Source organism: Ovis canadensis, chromosome 11 (assembly GCF_042477335.2).
Source record: "Ovis canadensis isolate MfBH-ARS-UI-01 breed Bighorn chromosome 11, ARS-UI_OviCan_v2, whole genome shotgun sequence".
In the NCBI taxonomy this organism is placed as follows: Eukaryota; Metazoa; Chordata; class Mammalia; order Artiodactyla; family Bovidae; genus Ovis; species Ovis canadensis.
Window position 1 is genome coordinate 17,518,463 of NC_091255.1, and position 14,779 is coordinate 17,533,241.

At 50.0% G+C, this 14,779-nt stretch overlaps 1 protein-coding gene across 3 annotated transcripts; it reads right to left on the bottom strand.

Annotated features, from left to right (window-relative positions):
* Positions 1 to 106: 106 nt before the first annotated feature.
* MKS1 (MKS transition zone complex subunit 1) lies at positions 107 to 11,837 on the bottom strand. Of its 3 annotated transcripts, none has more exons than XM_069602595.1 (18): positions 11,669 to 11,837; positions 11,058 to 11,167; positions 9,769 to 9,836; positions 9,175 to 9,330; positions 8,025 to 8,122; positions 7,697 to 7,825; positions 7,337 to 7,441; positions 7,029 to 7,137; positions 6,441 to 6,497; positions 5,204 to 5,246; positions 4,881 to 4,946; positions 3,022 to 3,092; positions 2,607 to 2,676; positions 2,404 to 2,511; positions 1,604 to 1,737; positions 1,029 to 1,111; positions 846 to 943; positions 107 to 736 (listed from the first exon to the last, which is right to left on the bottom strand). In XM_069602595.1, exons 1-18 carry the CDS (start codon positions 11,746 to 11,748, stop codon positions 645 to 647), a joined length of 1,677 nt encoding a protein of 558 aa, XP_069458696.1. In that variant the 5' UTR covers positions 11,749 to 11,837; the 3' UTR covers positions 107 to 644. The 3 variants fall into 3 exon arrangements, with proteins under 3 accessions (XP_069458696.1, XP_069458697.1, XP_069458698.1); XM_069602596.1 differs by having other exon boundaries at positions 7,697 to 7,874; positions 11,669 to 11,772; XM_069602597.1 differs by lacking the exons at positions 11,058 to 11,167; positions 11,669 to 11,837 and having other exon boundaries at positions 7,697 to 7,874; positions 9,769 to 10,382.
* Positions 11,838 to 14,779: the final 2,942 nt, after the last annotated feature.

Consider the following 14,779-nt stretch of genomic DNA (forward strand, 5'->3'; position numbering starts at 1 on the left):
GGAATAGGAAAAGGCAGGGAAGAGCGGCAGTGTTAGGGGCCCGGACATTAAGGAGAATTACCTTGGCCACGCCAGAGACTTGAGCAGAAAACAAGCCGACGGAACGTCAGATGGTAGAAAACCTTTTTATGTACAAAAAACACAATAAAAGCCACTAGCCAGCTAGCAGAAAGGACTGGACACTGCCTTCAGCCTTCATTTACTCCGGCAGCCAGCCCCCGGCAGGAAGAAGAGGCTGGGCTCCTGGGCTGGGGATGGAAGACCTCCCTCGCCTGCCTTCTCTCTCGGGCCCCCACGTGTGCAGCAGGTGCAGAGCAGGACGGACCGCTGTGCTCTGCCCCCAAGACCCAGAGACAGGCCAGAGAGCAGGCAGTGCCGAGGACAGAAGTGACTCTGGCCTTACCCCCAAACGGGTCTCAACCCCGGAACACCTGTCCTCCAGTGAGGGGCACGTGCAGGGGCTGACATATCAAGAGGGGACCACCTGTGGGCATTTGGCAGCTGAAGAGCAGGTCAGGGGTCAGGATTCTCAGCTCCTCTGGTTCTCACCAGGTCAGTGGGGTCTCTAACCAGAAAGACGAAGAGGTGGCAGGGCCCGGGCTGTGGCGGGTATCACTCATCACAGAGGCCGGGGCTGCAGCGAGCTAGGAGACCGAGGTTTCTGAGGGACTCACAAGGTCCTGGGGGAGGCTTTCTCGGGCCTCCTGCATACGGCGCCGGGCTCGCCGGAAGGCCTCTGTGAGGGAAGCAGACATGGAGTCAGGACCATGGTGTGGGGGCGATGGGGCCTACGTGGATGTCGGGAGGGGCAGGGTGGCTGGACTTGGGTGGAGGGGGAAGCCTACCCAGCACATTGTGAATGGAACTCTGCTGGCTGAATCCCTCAAGACGGTCCAACACACTCCGCATCCTCTTCCGGAGGGAACTTGACTCCATGAAGGCCCTGTGGGGGAGACAGCCACCTGACCACGGCTGCTCTGCAGGCCTGGGGACCAGGAGCCCTGAGGCAGAGGGCCGGGGCCACTCACCGGGACTGCTGCAGACAGTGCAGGCGGAAGGTGACGCTGCCTGTGGTCTCAGTGCGGAGTCCGAAGCGGCTCAGACGCTCCCCCTGTGGATGCGGTTAGTGTCAGGCTTCGGTTGGTTTCCAGACCCCAGGTACCATGCTGGCCTCACTCCCATTCTTATTCCCATTCTTGGGGAGAACAGGTCTGTTGGGGAAAGTTCATCCCAACACCCAAATGCCATCACTTCCTGACTGTCAATCAGGGAACAGTCCAGCCTCATTTGAGAATTAGCAGTCTTCTAAGAAGCCGGCTGACCTTCTGCTTCCTGAGGTCTCAGGGATGGGCTGGGGGAAGGAGCTGGTTACTGTGATGGGGACCAGGGGAAACCTCTAAGTGTCCTACTTCTCAGAGCTCTCCAGTGACGTCTGTATGTGCTTCAAGATGGGGCTGAGATCTCCCACTGGGGCCACAGAAAGGAAGAGACTAAGCCCTGACGAAGCAATGAAGAGTTAGGGGGCCTTAACCCAGACTGCACCTTTCCCAGAAGACAGGGGCATAACTTCCCAGGGTGAAGTCTACCCAGAGACAAAAGTCACCTTGAAGGTTCCTGGTATCCACACGTAGGAGAGGTCCTCCAGCTCCAGAGAGCCACCAATGAAAAACCTCCGCAGTTCAGCCACTGGGCTGAGCTCCAGGGGCCTCCAGGTGGAGACCGTCAGGGTGTGAGAGCCTGGGCAGAAGAGGAAGCAGCCAAGGCTGGAAAGGGCCTGCGGTCCCTCACAGACTCCCCAGCAGTGACACCGGCCTTGCCACCACTAAAACACCTGGTCTGGGGACGGCCTGACCTCTGGTAAAGGTCACCACGGAGGTTTAGGGGACCTACGTGGGAATCAATCAGACAGAAGCTCAGATCTTAGCTCTGCCAGTTACTACCTGGGCGCTGGCGCAAGTTTCTCAGCCTCTCTGAGCCCTACTCTCCTCGTCTAATAAAACGGAAATAATACCAACACCTATGCCTCAAAGAGTGGTGGGAAGAATTAAACGAGAAGCACTCAGCACACTGCCTGGCACACAAGAGAAAATAGTGGCTATTATTTCTAAAGGAACAGTGGTCCACTCAGTACATGTCTGCTCAGAGCCCATCTTGACACAGGCTGCTCCCCCAAGGCTGCAGGTCAAATCAGAGGAGCGGGAATCAGAGTCCAAGGCTGCTCAGCTGTCTCTAGCAGAGACAGAAAATGCCCTCAAAAGGAGCACAGAATCTTGCAAGTTAAGTGCTTCTAGTTCCCAGTCATCCCCGCTTCTCCCAGGAAGTGGTCGAGTCCTCTGAAGCATCAGCCTTGCATCTAGGAGCGGGGGCAGGAGGGCTGCATGCAGGGCAGGGCCGAGAGGTCACCTGGGGTGGCGGGCAGCACCACAGCCCCGTAGCCTTCCACGCGGTACCGCTGCCAGAAGTCCAGCGAGAGGACCTCGCAGTAGAGCACGGGCCACTCTGGGAGCGCATCTGCGGAGGGGAGAAGCAGCAAGGTCCCGGGAGGCCCCCACAGGAGAGGGCGCGTCTGAGGAGCCCCAAGGCCGAGGACCGGCCGGCCCACTCACCGACAGATTCGTCCTCGTGGAGGAAGGAGGCCTCGAATGTGAAAGGGTAGGAGAAGTAGGCCACGTTATCCTAAAAAGGAGGGCTATTGTTTTGTACTCGGCGCCACAGAGTGGCAAGGCCTCACTTGGCACTCATTTTTCCTGTGGCCAGTGACAAGGTCACGGTCCCAATGGAAAAGGAAAAACTATCACTCCACACAGGAAATAAGAAGCTAAGAGGGGAAGGGACACCCAGACGCAAGCTGCTGCCATTCACAAAAAGGCAGAGAACCGTGGGGCCAGGCGGCCCTGCAGGGCCCATAGCAAAGCGCCAGACCCAGCTCTGGAGTCCTCCCCGTGCTGTCAGCCCGATCATCTTTGGATGTCATGCCAGGAGCAGCCGTGTTCCCTCCAGGTGCCCCTCTTGTTGCCATACCATCCCCCGGGACTTGGTGGCACAGGTCTGTGTTATTCCTGAGAGCTGCTGGAACGCTGGGCTTGACCAGTCTAAAAGCCAAAGACGACACAGAGTAAGTCGACCTGGGAGGAAGGCGAGCAGCTGAGAGAAACACAAAGCTCCTTTCTGCATTCAGTCACTCAGGCGCGTGACCAATCACTCACGCCACGTTCACTGGGCCCATTGTGTGCTATGACTGGCCCCTGGGGACACTGCAGTGACCGGACAGAAAAGCTTCCTGTCTCTCAGGGGGCTAACCTTCCAGCTGGCGGTGGGAGGGGGCACAGAAAGCCAACCAACAACGGACCATCAGGGAGTGATAAAAGCTAAATATAGAACAGTGTGAAGAGATTGAGAGGCCTGGAGGCCCATTTAGGGATGCTGAGGGACCCTCGGAGGTGGCACTTAGGCTGAGACCTAAACTGAAGCAGAACCAGTCATGCAAAGATAGGATTCAAGAGGTTTCGGACAGAGGAAATGGTCCTGAAAAGGCCCTAAACTGGGAATGACCTTGGCCTGTTGAGGAACAGGAAGCATGACTGGAGTGTTATAAGGGAGAGACAGGCTGGGGCCAGCTCTTTCAGGGAATGGGGTCTGGACTTTGCTCAAAGTGGGAAGGGAAGCTGTGGGGGCTTTAAGTTGAAGAGAGACACAGCTGGTTTACATTTTGAAGGCTCAGTTAAGCTGCGGTGTGTGTGGCAAATGAAACATAAGAGGGGGCTTCCCTGGTGGCTCAATGATAAAGAATCCACCTGCCAATGCAGGAGACACAGGTTCGGTCCCTGGTCCAGGAAGATTCCCACAAGCCGAGGAGAAACTAAGCCCGTGCACCAGAACTAGGGAGCCTGTGCTCCAGAGCCCGGGAGCCGCGGCTGCTGAAGCCTCAGTGCCCGAGGGCCCGTGCTCTGCAACAGGAGAAGCCACTGCCGTGAGAAGCCCGAGCACCTCAACTAGAGAGGAGACCCTGCAGCAGTGAAGACCCAGCACAGCTAAAAATACACAAATAAATACGAATTACTTAAGCAAAGAAAAGAAGCATAAGAGCAAGACAGGAAGCAAGAGGAGAAACTGCAAACCATGCTTTGGCCTAAGTAAGAGATGATGGTGGTTTGGTCCAGGGTCCTGAAGCGAACAGGTAATTCGGGACATCTTTGGGAAGCAGACCTGACAGGAATTGCTGATGGCATGAATGGTGGTAGGGAGCTAGAGGAAGTGGGCAATCAAGGATGTCTCTTATATTCCTGGTATTAGAATCCAAGGAGATGACGCCGTGGTTCTGCTAAGATGGAGAAGACCGTGATGGCAGGTCTGCGGCAAGAGGAGGAATCAAGGATGCTTTCGGTCATGTTAAGCAGAAAGAACAAACAGGTAAGTGGGCGTGAGTCTGGAATTCAGGGAGAGGCTAAGACTAGACTCGTCTGGGCGTCTGAGACACACACAGTACTGAAGCCACAGGAAGGATGAGGCCACCTAGAAAGACCGTGGAGAGACGGTAACAGAAGGCCAGGCCCGGCCTTGGATGTTCTAATAGTTTTAGGTCAACAGCAGATAAGGAAATAGCCAAGGAGGCTGCTGAGCCACCACCAAGAGAGCAGAGAGGAGCACGGAGCCCGAAGGCAAGAGGAGAGGGGCAGCGAGGAAAGTGAGCTGTAGCAACTGGGAGACCAAGGAGGGCAAAGGCAGACACGTCCCCACAGGATTCCACATCTTGGAAGTGACCTGTGACCTTGAAAAGAACGGTTACAATTTCAGTGGAGGAGTGGGGAAGGAAACCTGACTGAATGCTTCTGGAAAACTGTCAGAAGGGGTAAAAAGAGAGACTTGTGAATACTACTTACTAGAAGTTGGCAATTCCACAAAGAAGTGGACGTAGAGGTTATCATACTCATAGCCTTGGGCTGAAACTAAGAAAACAAGAAACGGTTTCAGTTTATTGCCCTATCACCCCTAACGCCTGACCCAGTCCTGCAGGACCTACCCACTTGTGGAAGCAAGGCTCCCAACGGCCGGGAACTCTGTGTTTCCAGGAAAGACTCACACCTGAGTCTCCTGAGCACTGCGGACAACCCAAGGCCACTGCTGGGGTGGGGAGGACTATTTCACACTGCTCTCCCTGGCACTTGCCAAGCCTCAGGGGACCCCTGTCTGGTGAGACACTTACCCACCTCTCCATTCACAAACAGCCGGAGGGCACCTGGTACAGTCTGGGGTAGAGAGAAGTGGGGACCAGTCAGGAGGCCTGAGGGAAGCGTCGCCTCTCCTCCAGCCTGTTCGTAAACCCCCACAGGACCTGACATGAGATGTCCAATTCTGGCAACGCTTCCTCCCCACCTGCCATTTCTCCACAGATGTGTTTCCTTCATTTCTCAAATGCATAACATAGGGGGAAAGCACCTAATTTAGATGGTGGAAGGGACAACGGAGTGTGGGGACTTTATGAGAATGGTCAAGAGAAGCAGGCACAGCTGCCACTGCCCTATAGCAAGAGGCCGGAGACTCTGCTCCCTCTGGGGGCTGAGGCCAAGAAGCTAGGCCGTTTTCTTTTAAATTATTTGTATCTCTATCTTAGCTAACTTTTTAACACTAAACATCTGTTGCTAATACAATATAAAAATAGTGAAAGCCAATTTTTTACAGACAGAGAGGGGGACCACCAGCTAACTCTATCTCCATTTCTATCTAGAAATGGAACTCCTAGAATAAGAGAAGACAAAGAATAGGAGCACAGGATTATACACTTAAACTGTTTTCTCTTAAAAGCCAAACTATCTGACGAACAGAAATGAGACGCCTCCCTCCTTTATGGGGCATGTAGGAAAAACATCTACATTAAGAGTGAGGAAGACATTTTTCATCTTTATACTTATTTACAAAAAAAAATTAATGGTTAGAGAGCATCACTGACTCAGTGGACATGAATTTGAGCAAACTGCAGGAGACAGTGGAGGACAGGGAAGCCTGGCATGCCGCAGTCCACAGGGTCACAAAGAGTCGGACACGACTGAGCGATTCAACAGCAGCAATAAAATTAATTATAAAGTAATACATGAATGCACCACCACTGATAAAAATTCAAAACGACCTAAGTTTAGAGAATAAAAAGGAAACATCCCTGACATATCCTTCTCAGCTCTCAATAGCCACCTACTGTCTCCCAACTCCACCCCCTTCCCAGAGAAAGCCCCCAGAAGGTGTGCGCCCTTTGAGACCTCTTCCCATGCATCGACAGTTCTACATCAACATGCAACGCTTCAAAAACACAGCAAGGACTATACTCATGTTATTTTCTACTCTCTTTTTACTACTGAAGAGTGTGTCTTGGGGACCTTGAAGAGAGGACCGTCACTCAGCTAGAGTCAGAGCGTTCTTATGGTGGTGCGGGAAGCTGGGGTACTCACCATCTCAAAGTCAGTGCCCACAAGGCTGTTGAGATACTCCTTGTGCCGGCCGTAGAGCTGAGGAAACAAACCACACCGAGACTCAAGATGCAGTCCCAGGCAGACCAGGGTTCAGGTCTGAATGGGAGGGAGAAACGCAGCAGGAATGGGAAACTCTACAGAGAGCCGGGTGCCTGAGCGCTCCTGCCGCCGACATCCGACAGCGAAGCACAGAGGCTCTGGAGTCCACTGGCCTGGGGCCAACCCGGCTCCCACGCTGCTGCGACCTGGGGCAGACTGCGTAGCTTCTTGGTCTCCATTGCCTCACTTATAAAATGGTCCTAAAATAAGCATTCCCTCGAAGGGCTGTGGTGCAGTCTAAATGAAATTAGGCACGTGAAGGCCCTAGCACAGAGCACAGGCCATGCTCAGATAGATCGTCATTAGTATAATGATTTGATAACAGGCTCAAAGCCTCGTGTCTGATAGGTTAGAAGGGCTTCCCAAGTCAGGAGAGGCCATCAAGAGCAAGACCGGGCCGCTGCTGACCCACCCTCAGGCGCGGCCTCAGCTCCCAGCTCTCCGGTTCTCAGGTGAATCAGCACTCACGTCCTTGAACACGCGCTGTTCCCGCTCCTCCTCCTCAGGCTGGGCGAGGGAAGACACGTTGTCGATCGTATACTTCCACAGCTCCTGCTTCTCCCCCTCTGTCTCGATTCTGTAAGGTCACAGCCACAGAGGGAGTAACTGGGAAAACAGGAGATGAGGCCCTCCAGACCCAACCCAGGGACAAACTCTCGGCTGGGAATTTAAACGTTAGGAGAGACGAAGGGCTTTCTGAGAACTTCCTCAACTCGAGGCAAGAAGTGAAGCCCAGGAAAGGAATGCTAGTCTCTACCGCCTCTTCCTCTTCTCACCTGTAGGGTCCTTTGGAGCCAGTGAAGTCAGGTTTTACTGTGATCACTCCATTGCTGTCCACCTTCAGAGTACAGAGGACATGTTCATGCTTCTTATAGCCAAGCCTAGAAACCAGGGGTAACACCAGAGTTCAAGATTGCTGGCCCCATTTCCAGGAAAGAGGACGAGGTATTCCGTTCACATCAGGGGAAAAGACAGAGGCTGGGGTGAGAACAGTCAGAGTAAAACATTTCCTTCCAAAGAAAAAGAAGGAAACAAAATCCCTCCCTCCCATACCTGGGATGACCATAACAGGAGGGTGATGGTTAGTGACAGAAGAGGATGAAGGTCTGAGTTGGGCAGTGAGAAGCTTCACTCACTTCCCATAGGGCCCCAGGTCTGCCATGATGTACATGGTCTGGAGAGCGGTGTTGATGACATGGTTGTTCCTGATGAATTCTTCTGAGGGCTCCCAGGTGACGATTCGTGACTTAAGAATGCCACCTTCCCTGGGAGACACCACAGGAAGGGTCACTTCCCTGGCATCCCCTGAAGAGCCTGAAGGAAGAACACAAGGGAGCACACCCAGGAGGAGTACAGGGGAGCACTCCACTGCAGAGTGGGATACTCACGTCGGTGAGCACACCAAGACCACAGGCACAGAAAGGACACAGGGACCTCCCCAGCCCTGGACACACTGGCACTCACATCCCTCGCCTGTCCTGCCGTCGCCGCCTGACATTTGCCATTCGCTCGACCAAGAAGGACGGCATTTCACTGGCTGCGGTGGTCATTTTCTGACAGTGCTGGGAAAACAGACCAGCTTGGTATAAGCCAGCTGCTCAGGGCCACGTGGGACCAAGCACCTGGAGGGAAATCTTCCTTCTAAAACCTCACAGGACCTTAAGAACGCACCCACCTCACAACAGCACACGCTGATGGAGGGCGCAGTGGCACAAACAGATCAGAGAAGAGCCCGACCAAGCCCTGATTTGCCCTAAGTTTGTAGCAGCACATTACTCTTGAGAAATGAGTCTGCAGTCTATAAGCCCATACCAACAGAGTTGGGTGAGTTGACCCAGTAGATGCTGACATCACTAGGTGGTTGGAAGATGCCAAATATAACACAAGTATTCCATGAAAAATGCTCCCACAGGTAACTGAACACTAACTGTAATTTTCCTTTCTTTACCAAAACAGACAACCTAAATTTTGCATGCTACCAACCCACAACTTTCAAAAACATTCACTTAACACCTGGCTTAGAAATCTACAGGCTCATAGACAAAAATCAGCAAATATAGGCTCTCCCCTCTTTCAAGGAGTTTATAATCTCACTGAGAAGACAGAACATATCATAGAGTGACTGAAGAAAATCTAAAGCGAGGCCACAAGGGTACGCTGTCATCGGCACACTGAGGACATAAGCCATTCCCTATACAGTACTGAATTCCTCTTCAAATGTGTATGTTCAGTTTTGGCTGAATCCCATGATGAATTCAATCTAGATGGTTCTAGATGCCATCCACCTGTCTGATCTCATGATGCACGGGGGAAATCAAACCTAGTGGCTGCTCCCCGCAATGTGCAGTCTGCAAGCCTAGCATTAGAGACACTGCTGGCTCCCCAGTCCCTCCAGCAGATCGGGCAGGGAGCAGCAGCCACATCACCCACAGGCTGTGCCCACCTACCTACTCCAGCCTGGCTGCCAGAAACACACGGGAATTCCTAGACAGGCTCACTTAACATGCTTCTGAGTTAAAACACGAGGCCAGAAAGCCAGGGGAAACCAAGGTGAAGGGAGCTACAGAGCATGGCTAAGTCTACCTGAGTGTGTCTACTTGGGAAAGAATGGTACCTCCTCCAAATTGGTGTATCTATCAGAGTCAGTGTAGGTAAAGATCCGTCGGTTCTTCCTGCCACCTGAATCTTCCAGCTTCAGAATCTCTTGATGGTACTGATGATCCAAAGGGCTCTGACAGGCGGCTTCATTTTGGTACAGATCTACTTCAAACTGAGGTCACAAAGAAACAGAGTTCCACTGAGAGTATTTTAATTTTGTCACTACAACTGTTTGGTCAAATACCATTTGTCATGACGTTTTATCTAAACTGATGGAGGACAGAAAAGCCAACGAAGGTTAGAGCTACAAGGAACCAGAGCGACAGTCTAACTCAATTCTGCTGTTATAGAATTGACATACCAAGACAGTGATTCTGCTGTTTCGGTATGCGGCCCAGAGGTAAAAAGCATGTTACTCAAGATCATAAAACTGGCTAGTGGCAGGCACTGCATTACACTGATCCCGTACACACAGCAGTGGGAAGCATACACTGTTGTAACCTTTCTGGAAGTCAGTTTGGTGATATGTATCAGGAACCTTTCCCTGCGACCAGGCAGGTGGACGTGGGCAGGGTGCAGGGAGACGGAGCAGACAGGGACACTAGCCCACCTGACTGAAGAGCTTCTCTTGCCACCCAATCACAGCCTCCTCTTCTTCTTCCTCTGGGCGGTGTCCACCTCCAAAGAAAACAGCGTGAGTCAAATGTTTGAGCCCAACTAGCACCACTTCTTGCTCTCTGGTTGGTTAGAACCAAAGTCTCTGCTCTTATATTTGCCACAAACCCAGTTGGAGTTCACTGATTATGATGTACTCACTCTAGAGAGGCAGTAGATATGTGCAGAAGCCAAGGTTAAGACCCATGAAGTTTTAATCACCCCTCTAACTTTAATAAAAGAAATCACGTCCTCCAGGAATTCTTTAATCTAATTCAGAGTCAAGAGCTGAAATTTAGATATAGGCTGAACAGCTCTTTCTCAATCCCAATTGTCTACATTTGCTATGAACCATGGCATTTTTATCTTCAATATTTCTGAAGCCGTAAATCTAGAATCACAAACACTGTAACCTTAAGAGGCCAAGTATTAAGAGAGAAAAGGAAAGACATATAACAGATTTCTTTTTAAGAACCAAATCTAGTATGTACACTCCTAGATGAGTATGCCTTTTCCAAAGATATATGCTTCAAAACCCACCAGCTCACACTTTTACCCAGAAATATGTCTGAACAGAAACAACAAAAACAAAGAGACTAGTGACCTAACACAAACACACTGTCTTCTCTTTCTTAGTTTTCTGGCTTCTCAGAGAAAGAAAAAGGCTAGAACACAGATAATACTAATATGTACATTTTCTGGGACTTCCCTGGTAGTCCCATGGTTGCTTTGCAGGGAGGATGGGTTCCATCGCTACAGGGAAAATTAAGATCCCACATGCCACACAGCAAGGTTAAAAAAAAAAAGTGCATTTACCATGCAGACCCAAATGTTTAACTTGTTTATAAAAAGTGTTTATATTCTAAGTTTCAAGTTTGGAGTGTTATTTTCTCAGAAAAAAAGAAAAAAAAAGTCAGAAATGGCATTTGGGTTTAGAGGTAAATTTATAATATACCCAAAGCACGGTATTTGCTATTTCACTACATTTAACCACAGTTCAGATCAGCTTCTTGATGATAGGAATCATTTCTTGAATTCAATTTTCACACAACATAATGTAGTAGTTAAAACTGCCTGGGATCAAATTCTGATTTCAACAGTTAGTAGCCCGGTGACCTTGGACAAGAAACCCAACCTCTCTATACCTCAGACTATAGACCTGGGTCTACTCTGTCTTAAGAAGTAACCTCCGCCCTAGGCCCTTCCCCAGATCCCCAAGGGGCCGCATCACCACCATACACCCACTGGCCGTTGGGTGAGGCCTAAAAGTGGCCAAGTCTATGAGATCCTTCCCCAGCTGGGCAGCAGGCTGGCAATGGAGGTAGTTGCTTGATGTGATTCTTTGCAGGTGGACTCTGCCAGGAAAAGAGAGGCCCAAAATACTGTTACAAGATACACAAGCAGGAGACACAGCAAGGATGGGGAACAAAACACTGAAGAGATTATGGCTACCAGGAGATGTGGCCGGATGCAGGCAACAGAGGGGAGGGCAGGGGGCATGGGGCCCCAGGGAGGAGAGGATGCGAGAGTGTATTGCAGGGAGACAGGGCTCTGAGGAATTTGGGGGGCGGAGAATCCCAGGGACGGGGGAGCCTGGTGGGCTGCCGTCTATGGGGTCGCACAGAGTCGGACACGACTGAAGCGACTTAGCAGCAGCAGCAACAGGGTCCTGAAAGGGTGAGTCTAGGAAGTTGCGAGTGAAGAGGGTTCCAGGTAGTGAGGGAAACGCGAGGAGACCGGGGTGACAGCGGTCGGTACTGCAAAAGGAAATGAGGGCCCCAGCAAAGGAGAAGTGTAATTCAGGCTCCAATCATCTGAGAGCATGAAAGCACGGGGCTCTGGGGTGATGCGACTACCGGAGGCGGAGGTTGCGCACGGGGTCCCGGGATCGGTACACGGCCTCTCCGGTGTCACTGCTCCAGATGGCCTCCGCCATGACAGCTGCGCCGCGCACGACTGCGCCGGAAAGCGCACCGCCCCGGTTCCCCTGGCAACTGAGACGCCGTCCGGAACCTGGAACCCGGTTCCCTAGGCGGCGCGGCAGAAGCCCCGCCCATCGCGGGCCCCGCCCGGGCTGAGCCCCTGCCCACCGCGGCTGGGGTGGTCCTGCGGGGTTGCCACTGGTCTTTAGTGCGAACAAAGCTCGCTCACACCCAAGGCCGGGCTGGATGCGCTTGACGAATGAGGAAACTAAAGCAGCGCTGTCGGCCCCCATTATGTAGGTTCGGACAGAAATGGTCGTGGGCCCCAAATCCGAGTGTCCTGAGTTCTCAGCGACTACTTTTCCCACCACACCGCAGTCTTACACTGAATCCTGGGACACTTTGGCCTCAGAATCGGTTAACGGGGACTCACAGGATGCACCCATTCTTCCCAGAGGAGTGACGGGAGGTGAAGACAGTTACCCAGACGTGAAAGTATTTTCTTGGAAGCAAACAAAAACGTCAGAAGATTTATTAATCCTTGCGTTGGCATTCACTGAACCAGAGAAAAAAGAAACAAGGAAGCTAGCAGTAAGGAAGGAAAAGATGTCATTATTGCACTGGTTTTTCCCCTGCATGTGTTATTTCCCCATTTTTAAGCCACCTTAGATACCGCACTGACCTTGAGAAAGTCAATAAAACGCCATCCTGAAGACGTGCTACATCGGGCTGCCAAAGGCGGAACACACCTGTAACCTCGAGTCCGGCTCTCTGGCACCTTGGGGATGGCAGCAGTTATCAGCCTTTGTCATTTGCTGCTTCTTGTCCCCTGAACCCAATTTGATTATATGGCATTGGGAGCCATCAGCAACAAAGCTGCTCTTGTATAACACTAAAGACTCACTATAACAATAGCCCTATTTATGTAAGATCCAATAGGGCTCCTTGTTTATATTGTCCCTAATCCTCCTAGAAATCCCTTAAGTAGGTATTTGTTATTCTCATAGCCAATGAAGTTATTGAAGGCCAGAACTTAAAGGTTGAACTGGAGTAAGTGGTAGAGGAGCTGAGACTCCAGCCCAGGCCTGTCTTTTGAAGCATGAACACCTTCCACCTTTCTTCACAATGCCTCACCTACCAATTTATTCTGTAAGAGCACACAATTCCCAACCTGGGAAATGGTAATAATTATTTCAACAGGTGAAACCGTGAAGGCAGAATATCAGTTCTTAAGAAAAAAAAATAAATCTAATTTTTTCTTTTAAAATTGTGAATAGGCAACATTTTGCCATATGAACCACCAATGATAAAGTTGGAGCCTGAATCAACTTTCATTTTACATCAAATCTAACTTAGAGCAAAGTCAACCTGACATAATTATAAGCAAAGTACTGTATCACATGACATCCAAATATAAGTGATTTGTCTAAGAACCATAATTAAATTATTTTTATACAGGTAAACTATATTTTTATTCCTTTTATTTACTGATATAAATCAGGATTCTTAAAACTGGGGTCCATGAGCAGAGTTCAAGGAAGGGGTCTATTGATTCCCTTACCAGCAGGGAGAGGGAAGGGAAAGTGGCAAGATAGGGGTATGAGATTAGGAGTTACAAACTACTATGTATAAAATAAATAAGAAAGAGATATGTTTTATAACACAGGGAAATATAGCTATGGTTTTACACCTTAAACTGACGATCTAAATTGACTGTGCTATGCTTAGTCACACAGTTGTGTCTGACTCTTTGCAATCCCATGGACTGTAGCCCGCCATGCTCCTCTGTCCTTGGGGATTCTGTAGGCAAGAATACTAGAGAGGGTTACCAGGCCCTCCTCAAGGGAATCTTCCCAACCCAGGGATTGAACCCAGTTCTCCTGCATTGCAGGTGGATTCTTTACTGTCTGAGCCACCAGGGAAGCCCAAATCAACTAACTATATGTTAACTAAAAAAAAAAAACGAAACTCCCTAGGGACTTCCCTCATGGTCCAGTGGTTAAGAATCCACCTTGCAATTCAGGGGACACGGGTTTGGTCCTTGGTGTGGGAACTAAGATCCCACATGTCACAGGGCAACTAAGACGGCAGGCCACAACTTCTGAGCCTTTGCACCACAACTAGAGAATCTATGCACCACCACGAAAGATCCTGCCTGATGCAACAAAGATCCCACGTGCTGCAGCTAAGCCCTGATGCAGACAAATTAAACAAACAAACAAACAAAAAACCCTCCTCGAGTTTTGTGTGGGCCATTTTTCTGGAAAAAGTTCATGGCTTTTATCAGATTCTGGAAGGAGTCTGTATCCTGATATCAAGAAGAGCCTGATCCCCACTATGTTTATGTACTGATATCTTGTTAAAAATGTAAAGTTTGGATTACATAACATAAAGGCCAAAATCCCCTGTACCATCACCAGCAACCCTTCCTCCCCTATCCCTAATCAGGAACGTTTAGAGTTGATATTTACTGTGTTCTCCCTAAAATAGTGCCATTATTTGGATAACTTTTTTGGTTAAAAAACGATTGCACAATCATGAAGGGTAAACACGGCTTCCTTTTCACATGTTTATAAGCCAAGACATTAATTGTATTTCTCAATCTTATGACCAGGAAACGTAGAGCCTGGATTTATGTTCAAGATGTTTTGACTCAAACCTATGAGCTCTCCTATGAAGTGGGCTGTCTCCTTACAACTACTCCCATTCCCAAGCCCATTTTTTTCTTTCTTAAACTAGTCACACCTGAGCAAACAGTTCAATCACTCTCTTTCCCCTCTCCAGCTGATACTTTATGATAACTTACTTGGAAGTTATAAAGTTAGTTTTTATTCTCACAGAGGAGGGAGAATGTCATATGCTTCTTCCAAAGTTCTTCTGTGTCCCACAGTGTCTGTGCTTTGTGTCTATTAACTGTCCTTTGAACTGACCTTGGTCCAGAGAAGAGATTCTTCTGGAATGAAACAATCTTATGAGGAATAATAGACTTGACTCTTGCTTTTCTCCCTCTTCCTCTGACTTTGAAGATGGAGGTGAGGGCCTTAA

What these genes read in the sequence shown, in the direction of transcription:
- MKS1 (XM_069602595.1), bottom strand. Translation starts at nt 11,748, where the DNA reads ATGGCGGAGGCCATCTGGAGCAGTGACACCGGAGAGGCCGTGTACCGA. An exon ending in TAGGCCTCACCCAACGGCCA is followed by an intron (nt 9,837 to 11,057) that starts GTGGGTGTATGG and finishes TTTTCTTTGGAG; the next exon opens with GTGGACACCGCCCAGAGGAA. An exon ending in GGTGCTGCCCGCCACCCCAG is followed by an intron (nt 1,738 to 2,403) that starts GTGACCTCTCGG and finishes TCTTCTGCCCAG; the next exon opens with GCTCTCACACCCTGACGGTC.